The 16,318-nt window shown below is 38.4% G+C and overlaps 1 protein-coding gene across 1 annotated transcript; it reads left to right on the top strand.

The window, feature by feature from the left end:
* The first annotated feature begins 6,340 nt into the window (after positions 1-6,340).
* Positions 6,341-15,625, top strand: LOC101161836 (G-protein coupled receptor 26-like). Its single transcript, XM_004079807.4, has 3 exons — positions 6,341-8,103; positions 8,184-8,297; positions 12,017-15,625. The coding sequence occupies exons 1-3, from the start codon at positions 7,433-7,435 to the stop codon at positions 12,252-12,254; spliced, it is 1,023 nt and encodes a 340-aa protein (XP_004079855.1). The 5' UTR covers positions 6,341-7,432; the 3' UTR covers positions 12,255-15,625.
* Positions 15,626-16,318: the final 693 nt, after the last annotated feature.

Below are 16,318 nucleotides of genomic sequence, written 5' to 3'. Positions count from 1 at the left end.
GCACACCCACATCTTTTTCCTTTTTCTTTTTTTCTATCGCGGTGGCTGCTTCTCAGCAGGCAGCACTGACAAAGACAAAGTGCAGAACAGCCGCTGGCTGCACCCCAGACAGAAAAACTCTGCTGTAAGATCATTTTTAGTTTTAAAAACATTTCTGAATGCTTACCTGTCAAAATGCATGATAATGAGTTTCTTCCCTTTGACTCCTTCAGTCTTGGAAGTTGTGGATGGGCATTGTTCTTTTTAAATGTTCAATTTTGATGTGAAGGCTTCTCAGTTTTGAGGGATAGCGCTTTTAGATTCAGCAGTAACCAGATTATTGCAAATTCTTTTTGCACTTATCATTGTGTGGAGATTAGATTTAGTAATCTGATTTTGTTACAGCACATCTGAACAAACCTCACATTTGTGTGCATAACAAACAAGATGCAATAGCTGCAGAAAAACAACATAGAAAATAAAAATCCAATAAAATGAATTGTATATACATAGTCTTTACATAGTTTGCATAGTCTTCAAACAAAAGCCTAAAATATTTTTAACATTTTGATTTCAAAGTCACAAAATATGTTAAATCAAAATGTTTGTCACATCTTGGTTTTTTTTAGAAAACAAAATGCTAAAACTGTGAAAAATCTTTGTAAAAAGTACTAAACTGGCTCTTTTTGGTTTTCTTATTTGTTGGAGTTAACAATGTTTTCTTTTAAGATTTTGTTGTGCGTTTTTTTCATTCACAGTCACTCAAGATTATAGTTTCGATCCTCACGGCTGCTTTCTGTTAGTTCATTGCATCTCTTTCTTTTTAGGTCCATGATTATCAGGCTTTGTTATTAGGTTTTAGTAAAATCTTAATATTTTTTTCTGTTCTTTGCCTTTTGATTTGATTTATTGTAGTTTATAAATAAACTTTAACATTTTTTTTACCATGTTACCTTTAATTAATCCTCAAAAATCACACCTACAAGCTTTTTCAAACTGCATTTTTTCATCTGCTCCTGATTCACAACAATTTAAATAAAGAGAAAAATCATGAGTAAATGCCACAAGAACAAAAAACAAAACAAAACATGACTTTCCTCAAAGTGGGTCTCTAAAGGTTTAAACATAAAACAGTTCCAAACATTTATTTCCAATTTTTCAAGTTACACTTCAAAACAAAAGAAAAAAAAAACAACTTTTCTTTTATTTGAACATCAACTTCTTTTGGCAGAAAAAGAAAATGTGGGAACAAGAAATTTGAGTTGACTGGAGAACATTTGCTGCCCAGAGACCACACAATGCAGACTGTACTTCATAAACCTGTCCAAAGGCATCATGTTACCCTCTAGTCTGTACTACGCTGGGGCTATGAGACAAGACAGGCCAACTGCTGAGTTACCGAATGCACAACCTGAAATCCTCCTTTCCTGCCGCCTCTCCTCAGGGGCAACTTAGTGCTCTCAGGACCCTGTGTGAGAAGTGAACTTGAAAAGGGACAGAAGAGATGAAAGTGACAACCCAAATAAATGAGGGCCTTGGGGGGATTTCACCACTGTGCTGAGATCACACTTTTCCTGAGCACTCCACTGGAGGTGAGGAGGATGTGGGTTTGTATGCGGGTCGGGCTCCGTTATGTAAGATCAGCCTCTGCGAAGCAGATATAAAAGCTCTCTGAAAGCTCTCTTTATTTCAAGGTGGAGGTTTTGAGGCGCTAACAAAGACTTCATTTCGCTCTCAGTGCATTCAGTTCCATTCTGTCTTTCACTTCATAAACACTCAAGACTCCGAATGCGATTCATGACTCATTTAGATTTGAAAAGAGCACAGAAAGCACTCCGGCCTGGATTAAGAGTTTTTTTATCAACCGCTGCAACAAATGCACAGTATTTTCATTGTGTTTGCATTGAGTGAAAGTGTCTTTACAACACAAAAAATCAGGTTTTAAAGAGGGAATGGATTTTTTTTTAGTACATTTTGTACTAAATGTGATTTCTTCTCCTCTTTAAAGTAGTTTTTTATAAATCGATCAACTTTAGTATTATGTATACTTTGATTTGATTAATTTGATCTAAAAAAAATAGACGGATACAGTTAAAACTGTCACGGTACCCCCAGCCGGCTCCTCCTCCTCGTCAGGTCCACCTGCAGACACCAGCTGTGCCTCCTCATCCTCATCAGCGGCTGGACTCTTAAGGAGAACCAGGACCTGTACTCGACGCTAGTTCGTTGTACTCCACGGTGCTTCCTCTGGCCTAGTTTACTATTCTTGTTCTCGCCTTGTACCTCGTCTAATTGTGCCTTGTCTCCTCACTACCCAGGATCCCGACCTCCTCTTGTACGCTCTGGACTGCCGACTCACCTGCTCTCTGGTTCCGTCCTGCTGCTTCTCTGGGATTCCACTGGATCACGGTGTTCGCCATCAAGACCCTCCAACCATCCTCGCCGCATCCTCATCTGGAAATCTGTTATAAACATTAAATCTATTCCTAATCACCTTCCTTGCTTGCCGAGTATCCTTCCGGGTTACAGCATCTGGGTCTGCCTAGTCCACTAGCCATGACAAAAACAACCGTTACTGTGACTAAGCTAACTCCTAACCTTGTCAGTAACATGTAAGAAACCCACAGTCCGACACCACTACATGTTAGCCGCATTAGAGTATTCACAAGAACTTTCATCTTTGTTTGCAACTCGGAAAAAAAAGCAGACTGACATTTTGTCAGAGCGCCGCGTTCCTCTCTAAATCGCTTCAACATCAGTGAACACAACTAGAATGAATCTGTTTATAAGGCGCTCCGGATTATAAGGCGCACTGTCATTTGTTTTAACAAAGTTTAGGCCTAAAATACAATAAACTGATTTTTCCTCCATTTTTCATGGTAATTAGAATAACCTCGGAAAATTAGTGTTTTTTGCACCCATCACTACTCAAATCCCTGGTTATCGTCTGTCATCTGAATGTGTACAAACACGCCTTCACACATTGGGAACCGTGTGCAAAACCACAAATGACACCTTTTCGAAACAATTACAAACAAACCTAATGGAAAAACTCAACTATGCCTTCACTACCTGACTCTGATACACCTGTTGAGTAGTACAGCTGTGCTGAGATTTCTAGTGGAGGTAACACCTCACAGGGCCTATAAATAGCTCTGCACTTCTCTGTCAGGAGCCCAGCTGCAGCTCTCTCCCAGGCATTTGATCCCTTAAGGAGCTGACACAACCCGCTGCTCTTTGTCTCTCCGACTTTCTGACTCCAGTTACAAAACCGAAAAGTCGGGCGTACAGTAAAGGGGGTTGTGGCTTCACTGCTGTTGTGGCATTGTTTCCACGCCACAGAATAACTCATCAGGCACTGTTTCGTTGACTTGGATGCTTTCAGGAAGTAGCCATCACACAACTTTGCGGTTCCACTAAATCACATTAATTGCTGATGGAGGTGATGGCTAAAAACGTGCAGCTGAAGAGAATGGTGATCTCAGAGCAAAGCCTCATTATCACTCTAAAAAAAAAAAAAAAAAAGTGCACCCTGTTGGAGGGAAAGAGGTTCCGGACACGAACCCCCTAAGCGAGTGGGAGTATGAAACAAATGAAAAAAAAAAAAAAAAGATACGCAATGCCCCCGCTGGCTGCGTCTGACCACTGTGAGTCACTGTCTACACGAGCATCTCCAGTGTAAAATATGAGTCAGGAATGAACCACAACATTGGTGAAGTACACTTCTATTCCTGACAACAATGTGTTATTCCGGCCTTGAAGAGTTTAATGTGCAAAGTGTTTGTCAACAAACTTTATTGGTCACATGTTTCTGCACCTGCCCACAGCAATTTATGCATTTTTACTGACGATATTAAAAATAAATAGATAAGTTAAACTGATAATAATATTAGTGGTGATAACAACAACACGTGCTGTTATGATGATAAAAAAAATGAGGCTGAGGATGCTAAATAGCAGCTTTTATAAATACATTGTTGGGTGTTATAACTGTGGGCTGGAAGAGTTTAAATCCTGTAGCACAAAAGACCCACTCCGATGAAAATTGTGCATTTTCCATGATCTTGCAGCCTTTTTATGATGATGATGGAGGACATATATTAAACAAAGTTGAGCTAAAACTTGCATTTCTGAGTCTTTCTTTACTTAAATCGGGAATCAGGAGCAGACAAAAAAAATGCACAATTTCAGAGTGGGTCTTTAAGGTCAACTAGCGGAGATTTTTCAGGAACTGGAACAAGAAGTATATGTAATAATCCATCCATCCATCCTCTCCCGCAAGGCCAAATGCGTCCCTCGTTCAAATTTCTACTGGTCCACAGGTTCCCACTGCCCTTCCAAAGAACTATGATTTCTTGATGGTGATTGGCTTAACTGTGTTAAAAGCTGTTGTAAACCTAAGGCAACAAGAGAATTCATTCATTTCTGTGATCAAAATCACAATGATTTATATTTGATGTTTACAGTCAGCATTTAATTGTGAATAATACAAAGCCAGATTCAATGACAGACGTCTCCTTTGTTTTATTTCTGGTCTTCAAGTGTGAAATTACAGTAATTTTGGTAAAATAAAGTATTTATGTATGTTTTATGTGAAGATAATAATGTTGTAAGATCCAATTACAACAAAAGGTTTGTTAAAAAGTTAATTTGCATTCACCATTAAAGTTTAAAGAATGCAGGCTGATTGGTTGGCCCTCACACAGTTTCATTTAAATCAAATCTGGCCCTCTTTGCAAAAAGTTTGGACACCCCACATCTTGTCCAGAAGGCAGAGGTGACTAAATTTCACCAGTGGTTCTACTCCAAGTTCCTCCCATGCAGAAGGCACTTTTGTTTTTTCTATTTTTTTAAATCACACAAGTTTCTAATTTATTCTTTAAAAACATTTCAAATATCTGAGGTGACTGCATTGGATGTGTTTTGGAGGCAAAGCACTAAGATTTCTCCTACAGAGCTTTATCTGTGAGTAAAATGTGGGACAAACCAATCAAAATAAAAACAAAACTTCATGTTTTATAGGGCAATGAGGGTCAATAAGGTCAAAAAGGGTTTAAAGGCTAACTCATGAGTGGTCTCTGAGTCATTATCGAATGTAGGTCAATTATTAACAAACACCATTAGCGTGCAGGAGGTTGTAACCCTTGTGCTATCCTAGGCACTTTACCATTGGGAGTTGGATCATCTAGACCCACTAGTCAGTGCGTTGAACCTTTTTTCTTCAATGATTTGTGATCTTCACTGGTGTCCATGGATAACATGAAATCTTTCCACATTTATCCACCCCTTTTATGGTAGGGAGAACACGTCAATGGTCATCTTGACCTAATAGGATAACACAAGGGTTAAAGGAGTCTCTGGTGTGACTTTATTGTCACTGAGTAACGATGCTCTGTTGAAGGGCGAGTATATCTGCAATATATAACACAAACTTTACATGAATGATTGTTAGAGTAAAATCATCAATTAATCCTGCTGATTTCTTTTTATTTGCCTTTAGATGTTTGTGTTAAAATCTATGTCTTGTTGGTTATAAAGTAACTTGAAAAAAAATCTTTGACATTATATAACCATTCGTTTCATATTTGATACATGATTCATGTGTGAGACCCCATCTAATTAGCATGATCCAAACTTTCCTAAAAAAAAACCCATGGTATTCAACTTTATGAACGATTTATGCCCTGTAGTTTATCATTAATGCACTAGGGGAAGTAGAAAGACTTTTCCTGCTCATTTCAAAATGGTTGCCTCTGTGAAATCTCCCAAAAAACCTTTGGCGGGAAAAAAGTTTTGCTAATTTTCAAAGCTTGATGGTGGGAAAAACTCATTTATTGTCATTCGTTTTTTATTTTTAATGACAACATGGTGTATTGAGAAAATACAAAATGTGTTGATAATTAATTTGTTACACCATGTTTAAAAATGCGTGGATCAAATTTGAGGCTTTGGGTAAATAAAGTGTAATTTCCCCCCTGAAAATTCATGTCAGTATTTCTGCATTCTAAACTAACACATGTGAACAAAAACCTACCAAATCACCCAACAGATCATAATTGACACTATCTGGATCTCATTAAAAATTGATGCAGCAAACGTTTTTATGTGGATTTTATCAAAGGGTTAAAAAAAACACATCCTAATTGCTAAAAATAAAAGTTGAATTTTCTGGCTTGGATGTTGTGAGCTTTACAAGGTTAAAATCAAAGAATTTATTAATCATAATGTCAGAAGGAACAATTAAAACAAAAACAAAAAACAAGTATGATTTCTAGGCTAAGAAACATCCAGTGCAAAAATCACAACCACAATAAAGTAAAATGCTTCAAATTGAAATATTAAATTATACAAAAAAGATTAAATTCTGTGTAAAATTGACTCTACAGAGAAGTGTCAGGCAAGCCATTAATCATAAAAAAACAAACAAAAAAACAAAGTACTTTACTTTGGACCTGTGGTGGACTGGTAAACTGCCCAGGGTGTTCCCCACCTGATCAAATATGATCGTTTACTGTCATTTATACAAAACAATGCAACGGGCATCACATTTCTTTTATTCAAATGTTGTTGTTTTTTGAATGAGCATCACTAGTAGACTTTAAAAATAAAACTCAATTTGACATTAAGTGGTGAAAAGTATTATTTTTCTTCTTCTTGAAGAATCAGATTTGTTAACCATCAGGAAGATTTTTTTAAAAAGTTAATTTTGCATGTTTTTTGTTCAATCATTTTATCATTAAATATGACACCCTCTCAATTTACATGCGAATGTGAATAATTTAGTGCAGAAAAGGGATCTATTTACCTCTCTGGGATGTGTGCGCGCGCGTAACCGTGCACCCGCTATATCATTTGGTCTGCAACTATGTTCGCGCTGTTTTTTTTTGTTTGTTTTTTTGAGAATCCGTGGATAGCACAAAAGGTTTACAAACTTTTATTTTTGAGCGTTTTATGGATTTTATTTATAACTGTTTATTAATATTCCAGAAAAAGGTTTATTTTGAAAAATAGCTTGTTTCCATCACCAGTTCTTCGCGTGTTATTTAGGTCATTGACTTCCGTTGGTACAAGCTGTGTTCAGCTCTGGTTTCTCCATTAGATCTACATCTGCCTCCTAAGCGGTCCGCCTGCCCGCGCGCGCGCTGGCATCTCCTGCGCCACGCGTGCACGCCTCTTCCTTACTTCTTAATGCTCCGCGTGCGCTCGACGGCTGTTAACTGGAAAACAATTATCGAGTTCCAGCAGGAAAGATGCTCTCGGTGGGTTTTCGTTTCAGCACGCTGGACAGCGCTTGGGGAAGTTGGCGCGCACTGCTGCGCCAGGACGCACGGGGATTCTACTGAATTTTCTTGGTGGGATCTGCTGGAGACACGGGGGACGCGTGATCATGGTTCATCTGAGGTGTTTATCAGTAAAGAGAGGCGCGTGTGACCCCAAAGTCCCGGTGTGAGACATGGACTTGGCTGAGAGCATCACCGCTTTGCTGATTTTCGTGGTCGCCGTCGTCTCCTTGTTGTCCAACTTGTTGGTGCTGCTATGTTTTGTTCACAGCAGCGAGATCCGCCGCCAGGTGCCCGGGATTTTCACCATGAACCTGTCCTTCTGTAACATCCTCATCACCGTTCTAAACATGCCAGCTACTTTGCTGGGGATTATCCGGAACCAGCAGCCCTTCGGGGACTGCGTTTGCCACACAGTCAGCTTCCTGGAGACTTTCCTGACTGCCAACACCATGCTGAGCATGGCAGCCCTCAGCATTGACCGCTGGATCGCCGTGGTGTTCCCGCTCAGCTACTCCACCAAGATGCGCTACAAGGACGCGCTGATCATGGTGTGCTACTCCTGGCTGCACTCCTTCACCTTCTCCCTGACGGCGCTGCTCTACTCCTGGGTTGACTACAGCCACGTTTACGCGTCGTGCACCTTGCAGTCGAGCGAGGAGGGCAGCGGCAGGATCAAGTTCACGGTCTTCACCGTCGTTTTCCACGCCACGAGCTTCATGCTGTCCCTGCTCATCCTGTGTTTCACCTACTTAAAAGTGCTGAAAGTTGCCAGGTTTCACTGCAAGAGGATCGACATCATCACCATGCAGACCCTGTTCCTGCTGGTGGACATTCATCCAAGGTAGATCACCCCATGCGCCTCCACGAGAATGGTGTCTCTTGCTCTTATGAGTAATGGAGATGTCCTTTTATTGTTTTTAGCGTGAAACAAAGGTGTTTAGCAGAGCAGAAGAGGAGAAAGCAGAGAGCCACGAAGAAGATCAGCATCTTCATAGGCTCCTTCATCCTCTGCTTTGCGCCTTATGTAATTACAAGGTAAGTTAGCCTCGCGGATGCTCATAAATACGTGATAAACTCTTGGGCAACAGCTGAAACACGTCTTCCAAGCATCTTCCCTGTTCCATCTACACTGATTTGAACTTTATTTGTCATTCAATGGAATACACATCTTTTAGTTTCTGCACATGGAGTTAAACAGAGCGTTTTTAGTGACCCACAAACCCATTTTCATCCAGATGTGGGAAAAGGATGATCATCCATCAGGTTGTAATTACTTGTGTGTCCACAAGGGGGAAGGGGTATTTACAGTTTTTCTCAGTCGCTTTTGTACAATTCTCAGATCAGAATTGAAGTTTGCAAATACGTGTGTGCATTTCTCAAAACAATTTGTACAAACAGCAAAACACTATGGATTTCTTGGAAAAGCCTGTAACTTCCTCAAAATCTTGAGGTCATCTCTCAAAACTAATTCTTTATGTCATTGAACATGTCAGTGCCATCAGAATGTCAAGTCCTTGTGTCATTGTCTACGAACAAGACAGTCAAATTATTTAGTCATGTTGTCAATATAACTGTGTACTTTAGAGGGAGGTTCTGATGTAAACTATGGCTAAAGTTTTGATGACAATTATTGTAAAATGTAAGTTACAGCTTTTTTGTTTGATTGCAAGAGACTGGACAAGATTCCCATTTATACTTTTATTGTTCATATTGTAATTTGTTGACAGACCATGTCATACCAACATAGAAAAAACCCACTGCAAACAGTAACACAAAGGAAAAAGAAAGATAGGACAATATTCTGTCCAACAGTACAGGCAGTGCAGTAGGAATTGGTGTGGTCTTCCTACACCTCTTGTCGTTCCTGTATGTTAGGCCACAAATTCCTATCCACATCACAGCCAATATCCTCTCTTGCAATGCAGTGAAATATGTTTGTCACATTATGACAACTTGGTCAACCATTTTGCAGTTAATGACTTATACGATGAACTAATGACTAGGAGTTTTGAGGAGTAAGACTATTGCACAGTGAACTATATAATACATTTTGATTAACATGACATAAACAATTGATAATCTAGTAAAGAGCAGAGAATTGTACATAATCATTTGCATGGATGTACTAAAGCAATTGCAACTTGTTCAAAGAAGTGAGAAACTGCTTATATGATGTGCACAAGTGACATCATGATGTGAAGATTGAACAAATTGTTTTGGGAATTTCATTCTGATCTGAGAATTGTACTAAAGCGACTGAGAAAAACTGTAAAGTAAGATGGTGTGGCTGTGACCCTCTGACCCTCTGGAATTTTCCTGCTGCAGTTATTTGGGTGGTTTTATTTTGAAGGAATGCAGCAAACAAACATGAAACTAATCAGAAAATAAAAATGTAAAAAGAAGCGTAAATAACTTTTCCTGCCCTGCTGATTTCAAATGTTTTCATACTCATAAAACAATGTAAAAATACGTACAAAAGTTAAGTAAAGCATAAAAGGGGTGGGACTATGTGAGTTTGAGTCCTCCCACTTCCTTTCAAGCAATTAATTAAACTCTTTTTGACAAACTTCACATTTAATAGATTCATTGTGTCATGCAAACATACAAATATGTCTAATTACGTTTAAAAGTAATTACAGATAGATAGATAGATAGATAGATAGATAGATAGATAGATAGATAGATAGATAGATAGATAGATAGATAGATAGATAGATAGATAGATAGATAGATAGATAGATAGATAGATAGATAGATAGATAGATAGATAGATAGATAGATAGATAGATAGATAGATAGATAGATAGATAGATAGATAGATAGATAGATAGATAGATAGATAGATGTAAACTTTATTAATCTCCCAGAGGAGAAATTCAGGTGTCCGGTGGCAAAACACACAACCACACACAATAAACAACAGCAAAAAGACAGTTCACAAAATAATATCAGTTCATATCAGGCAGGTTCATTAAACAGCCTGATAGCTGTAGGGACAAATGAGTTCTGAAAGCGCTCTGTCCTGCAGCGCAGTGAAAGGAGTCTATTACTCCGTGAGCTCCTCTAACCAGACATCGTGTTGTGCAAGGGATGTCTGGGATTGTCCAGGATGCTCTGAGTCAAGGCCCTCATCCTCTTCTGCAGCACAGATCCCAGAGAGTCCACCCTCCTCCCGATCACAGATGCACATCTCTTAATCAGTTTGTCCAATCGAGTGCAATCCCTCGTGGTCATACTGCCATATTATAATGTCATACATATGTGTGTGGATGTATGATATGCATCTTCTTTACTTTGAAGTTTTAAAATTTCCATTCAAGTAACAAATGATGTGACGTGTCTTCTTTTGTTTTGATTGATTGAAATAAATGAATTTCAAATTTCTATTAAATTAAAAAAATCCTTTATGTAAAATAACTGAAAAGCTTAACCGATATGATCTTTGAAAAAAACAAACATTTTATGGATCATGCTTTTACATTTATTTTTTAGATTTTACTAAGTTGTATTGCATTTTTATTGTTCCATAGACAAACTAACGGTAATAAGGCCCACAGAAAAAAAATTTCTTTCCTTTTTCATAAGTTGTTATTTATTGCTGACCAATAAATTTCACATAATCCATATAAAAGATTTTATATGGATAAAGATTAAAGACGACATGGTTGAATAAAAAAAACTTTAAAACAGCTCAGTTTAGTCTGCATCTTTCCATATTTAGGTTTTCTTAATTATTAGAACAACACATCTGGTTTGGTGTGCCTGAAAAAGCTTAATTAAAGTCAGTCATTTCACACATATTTGCATGAAAAATGCAGCCCAACTCCTATAAGAACAACAAGAGGCAGAAATAATAATATTGATCTGATTAATGTTCAGATTTGAACTAAAAAAATATGTCTGAATACATAACGGACTCATCCAACAAAAGTGGATGAAGAAGCTGTATTCTACGGTGGCCCTGAAGTGCAAATCCCCCTAACAAATCACTTAAAGCAAAAACATATTGAAGATCACAACGACATTTAAAAAAGCAAAACATAAACATAAAAACAGCATACATAATCAAAACACAATTCCAAGGAAAGAGAAATAAAAATGAAACATTTCAGAAAGCAAAAGTAATTTCAAGAAATCAAAATGATGTTTTAAAAAATGAAACAAAAAGAAGAAAAAGTTAGGTACTGTGGGACAGCACTGATTGGATGATGACGTTAGTCCATCATTTCAGTTCAAAATGATTTGGCATTAAGCGATACTTGATATCAGGGGCAGAGCTAGAACATTATATATGGGGGCCAGGAGGGGGGCAGGAAACTTTGTAAGGATGGCAAATGAGAACAGCAGAGTGGAAGACTATTACAAATACTTATTTCAAACAGTTTTATTAGTGTTATTAATATTAAAACAGCAGTTCCTTTAACTGAGGTGCCATTTCTAATGGACATTGAAAAAGCATTTGAAGAAACTCAAACATCATCATCCAATCTTTGATGTCCCAATAGTGCCTAACCTTTCCGGTTTTTTATTGTGTTTTATTTTTTTGACATTTCATTTTGATTTCAAGAAATTACTTTGGTTTGCCGAAACCTTTCATTTTTTTTAGAATTGTGTTTTAATTTCTGAAATTTACTTTGAAACCTTTGAGATCTTGAAAATGTCTTTATGTTGGGGGATTTGGTGTGATTTGACCTTCAGGGCCACCGTAGTGCCAGACTACCCTGTATTTCATGTTTCCCTTGATCCCTCCTCAGGTTGGCCGAGCTTTTCCCGTTCGTGGACGTGAACCGCCACTGGGGAATCATCAGTAAGTGCCTCACCTACAGCAAGGCTGCGTCCGACCCCTTTGCCTACTCACTGCTGCGTCAGCAGTACAAGAGAGTCCTGGTGACTGTCGTTAACCGGCTGCTCCGCCGCGACCTGTACCCTTCGTCGGGCCACACGAGTTCTTTAGACACAGAGAACGACTTCTGTCTTCAGAGGGTCAGCTAATGCCACGCACAGACACAACTGATACAAACCAGATTGCAGGCCTGGGAAAAGGTTGGAAGGGTATGAGAGGAGACAGCAGGGGAAGAAGTGACCAGGGGAGAAAAGATGGCACAGACAGGGGTCGGATTGTGGGTGGAGGATGGAAAAACTAAAGAGAGCAACAAGAAGAAAAGCTGTGGGTGGAGAAGAAAGAAAAGACAGCAATGAGGGGGTGGACAGATGGAAACAAGCTGAAGAGAAGAATAGGTGAGGGAGTGATAGAGTCGTAAACAAGGTGTCAGGGAATCATCAGTGTCAGCAAAACACACAGATGAAAACAAATCCAACCTGTCCGTTAGGGTTTGGGGTTGATCTTCACCTGATGGACCACACAGCTGGAGCAAGGCTTCCTCAACTCCTCAAGAGACGCTTAAAAAAGGGGTTCTCCGTCAAAATCTTTTCATCTGGTAATTATTTTGGCAAAGCCACGCTTCCCGGAGACGCCGCAGAAGCTGGCCGGCAACCGTTGATTCCCACGGAGAGGTGGAGACTCAAATGCTGCAGATTCTAGCCATGTTCTATACTGACAGTGTTTCTCTGAAGTGTCTTGTCCATCACTGGAAGTTGAAGCACTTTGTTGACATTTCTGTAGAGTTTATATCATTAGAGAAGCTAATACAAGTTTACAGGAACTTCCTGGTGACAGATTGCATCGTTGGTCTTGTCAACAAATTCCATAAGAAGACAAAAATCTGCAAACGAATACTTCAATGCTTTTAATGTTGTTGTTGTCTGCTTTGGAAATGAAATAGCAAAAACCTGAGAAAAAGTTGGTTTTGCATCCCTAATGAAACCAGAATCCAACCACTTTTGCTCTCAAACTCTCACATAAGGTGAACTAAGAAAGAGTGTCTTTACTAAAATTAAGTTGCAGTTGGCTTTTCTGGAAAGTTGACCGACTTCCCAGAGAAAAACTTGCTGTTGCTGCTTTGAAAATATCCATTTTCAAAGCAGCAACATCCAAGCATTCTTGTTGTCAACTTGCAAACCTGCTCAGACAGGTTATTTCTTACCCAAGTAAAGAAATAAATAAATCAAACCAAAACTTCTAAAGCAAAAAAGGCCTAAATCTTACCAAACAGTGCATTGTATACTCACTCTTAACTCAGCTGTAGCAACGCCCGCATCTGAGCAAACAGAGTACACAACCAAACTTTATCAAACCTTACAAAATAAAGAAATGTCCAAACCTGACCAGACATAGTAATTAGCGGTGTAATGATTCATTTTAACAATCTGATTCACTTCATAATTTGTGGTTGGCAATACGATTCATAGTCGATTTTGGTTCATTTTGAACAATTCGATTCATGGACCTAAAATGGATCCAGGACATCTTTTGCCAAAACTTCAGCCAGTGTGACTCAAAGATAAAATACCTGGCTACTGAACAGTGCAGGTAAAGTTTTCCCGATTCCTTGGATTTCTTCAAGATCATCAAGTGTAAATTAAATATGCGTACAAACAAACAAGTTAACAGGAATGAATGTCAGTCCTAGTTTTCTAGTTTTATCAAGTTCAGCCCACTGTTGTTTTTCTACATCAAAATAATCCAAAAGGAACATTATTAGAGCATTCTACCACACTGTATTCTCACACGTCTTTGCTGGATTCATAGTGTTTCCACACACTGGACTGTAATGATGGCGTGATCTGCTGTTATCACATGTGAATGGTGTCCGCTGTGATGCACTTGGTTGTTTTTTACACTATAGTAATGTGTCTCAATCCAAACAGTATTTTCCAATATCAATATTATTGATTTATTTAATCTGAAAACAAATATTATAATAGTATAGATCGATTTGATTAATAACTTGCCTCAGACAGATCGATCTGGTTGGATCGTAGGAATAGGAACAATTCATCAATTAAGTTGATTTTAATCGTTACACCCTAAAAGCAAAGTGGTGCCTAAACCTAAATAGAGTAATGGATACGCCTAACTGGAGCATTGTCTACAACGAAACAAACAGAATAGTGACTCAACCTGACTAAAACAGACTGATGCCTAAACCTAACCTCATTCAAACAGACAGAACAATAACCAAATATGACCAGAGTAATTGTCAGATCTGACAAATACGATTGATGCTGAAACCTTTACAAAAATAGCAACGTGGACAATGACTGTGACTGATTTAACTTGAACCCGCTAACACCGGAGCTGTAGCTTTCAACTACCTTGACTCTTCAACCATTTACGCAATTAACGTAAGTCCAGCGGATGCTGAAGTGGGGAAAAGCAGCTTCGGGCTATCACGCAACACTGAACATTAGTAATGAGTTGCAAAGCTGAAAAGCTGCTTTACTCCAAGTCAGAATCATCTGATTCACGTTGATTGTGATGACTTATGGTACATCAAAGAGTTTGTGTTATTTAGGTGTGGCCGGCGACATCTCCAGTGTCAAAGGTTAATTTTCTGGATGAAACACCTGCTATGAAAAAACATAACTCCTAGACTTGGTTATTTTTTTTTTAAATTTTAGGATATTGACTTGACAGCTTTTGACTCTGGATCATGTTTATTCCTGTTAATTTAGCAAATCATGAGTATCAGCATATGTAGTGCAAAGTTTACACACCACATAAACAGAATTGCTGCTCACCTTTCGGCTTATCTCTTCAAGGGTCGCAACAGGTGGTTTGGCAGAGATTTTTAGCCAGAGTCTCACCAGGTCCCCAGCCCCTTGTGGCTACATAGTTACTCAGTAACGTGAAAGTTCTTGCACATAAAAACACATCCATAAAGAAAAAAGCAACTTGTTCGGATGTGTCTCAATTAGTATTTTGTTGCAACTCAACCAAATCAATATGGCTTTGAAGCTTTTCATGGATTTTGTTGACAATAAGACAATATTTCTCACCACGGGACTCCTATAAAGTGTGTATTTTCAGCTGAATGTACCTAGATAGTCACTGGAGATGCATTTGTAACAACTGTGCTTCATTTCGGCAGTTGACTCAAAAGTTTTTTATGGATATTTACACACTGTTACATATTTTGCACTGTACAGGAACAACCTTCTTGTTTAGGTGACTGGGCAGCAATGTGATGTAGCAGTGGTCTCGAAGTGCTTTAAATCACACGGTTTTAGTGTTTGTGCCAGAATTAAACATGTGACTTATTTTTGCTTTGTTTCAACTGTTCTGCTAGTTAAAACAGAGCAGCTGCTTTATCATGAAAAAGGTGTTTTTTTTGGATGTACATCCCTCACATGTACTTCCTGTGAGGCACTTGCTGTTCTTTGCAAAGTAATTCGCTATAAGTGGAATTTGTGCAATAAAAGCTGTCAGATATGAAGCTATTAAAGCTTCTAATGGTTTCTCAGTAATGTGTTTGAATCAAGTTAATGCCCACCCAGTTACATCATATTTATTTCAGGATTGCAATTGAATTTTTTTATTTTATTCATTTAACCTTTATTTCGAAAGGAAGCCGCTTGAGATAAAATCTTTTTTTTTCGAGAACCCAATAGGCACCAGCACAACTAAAAACATAAAATCATGAAAATAAAACACATTTACAATCAGCACATGTACACGCTCTGGTTACACACAGAAAGAATTATTTTAAAGCAGCTCAGGGAGATGTGTTCCTCCAATTCTTAAACATTCTTAAACATCTACAAATCAGCAAATTTGTTTTATTGAATATTCCTTCTTTTTACAATATTTGCAGCCAGTTTAAACTTAGACTTTGTATAGACTTTGTGATGTAACCCTAATCCTTAAATGTCAAAGTGGATGCTGACAACGGTACGCTAACTCCATCATGTCCGACAAAATAAAACCAAATAAATTGACACAACTGTCGTAAAACAGGTATTTTCTAAATATTTTCTCAAAGGTGAATCCTTTGCAACCTTATTTTCTGTGTACGTGTAACATTGGAGTCGTTTTATGCCAAATGCGTTTGGTATGTGGAAACAACTGTTGGACTGAAACCATATGAATGGGTTAGTTCAAAAGGGGTCCAAGTCCAAGAGGTTTGTTTTTCCAGGAAATGATTTTAATTGCATAA

Source organism: Oryzias latipes, chromosome 18, assembly GCF_002234675.1.
Source record: "Oryzias latipes chromosome 18, ASM223467v1".
Classification (NCBI taxonomy): Eukaryota; Metazoa; Chordata; class Actinopteri; order Beloniformes; family Adrianichthyidae; genus Oryzias; species Oryzias latipes.
This window is presented reverse-complemented; position numbering and strand designations above follow the sequence as displayed.

Bases quoted from the DNA above. Each gene is read 5' to 3' on its own strand.
- LOC101161836 (XM_004079807.4), top strand. From the start codon at position 7,433: ATGGACTTGGCTGAGAGCATCACCGCTTTGCTGATTTTCGTGGTCGCC. The intron at 8,104-8,183 runs GTAGATCACCCC...TATTGTTTTTAG, and splicing joins CTGGTGGACATTCATCCAAG to CGTGAAACAAAGGTGTTTAG. The intron at 8,298-12,016 runs GTAAGTTAGCCT...ATCCCTCCTCAG, and splicing joins GCGCCTTATGTAATTACAAG to GTTGGCCGAGCTTTTCCCGT.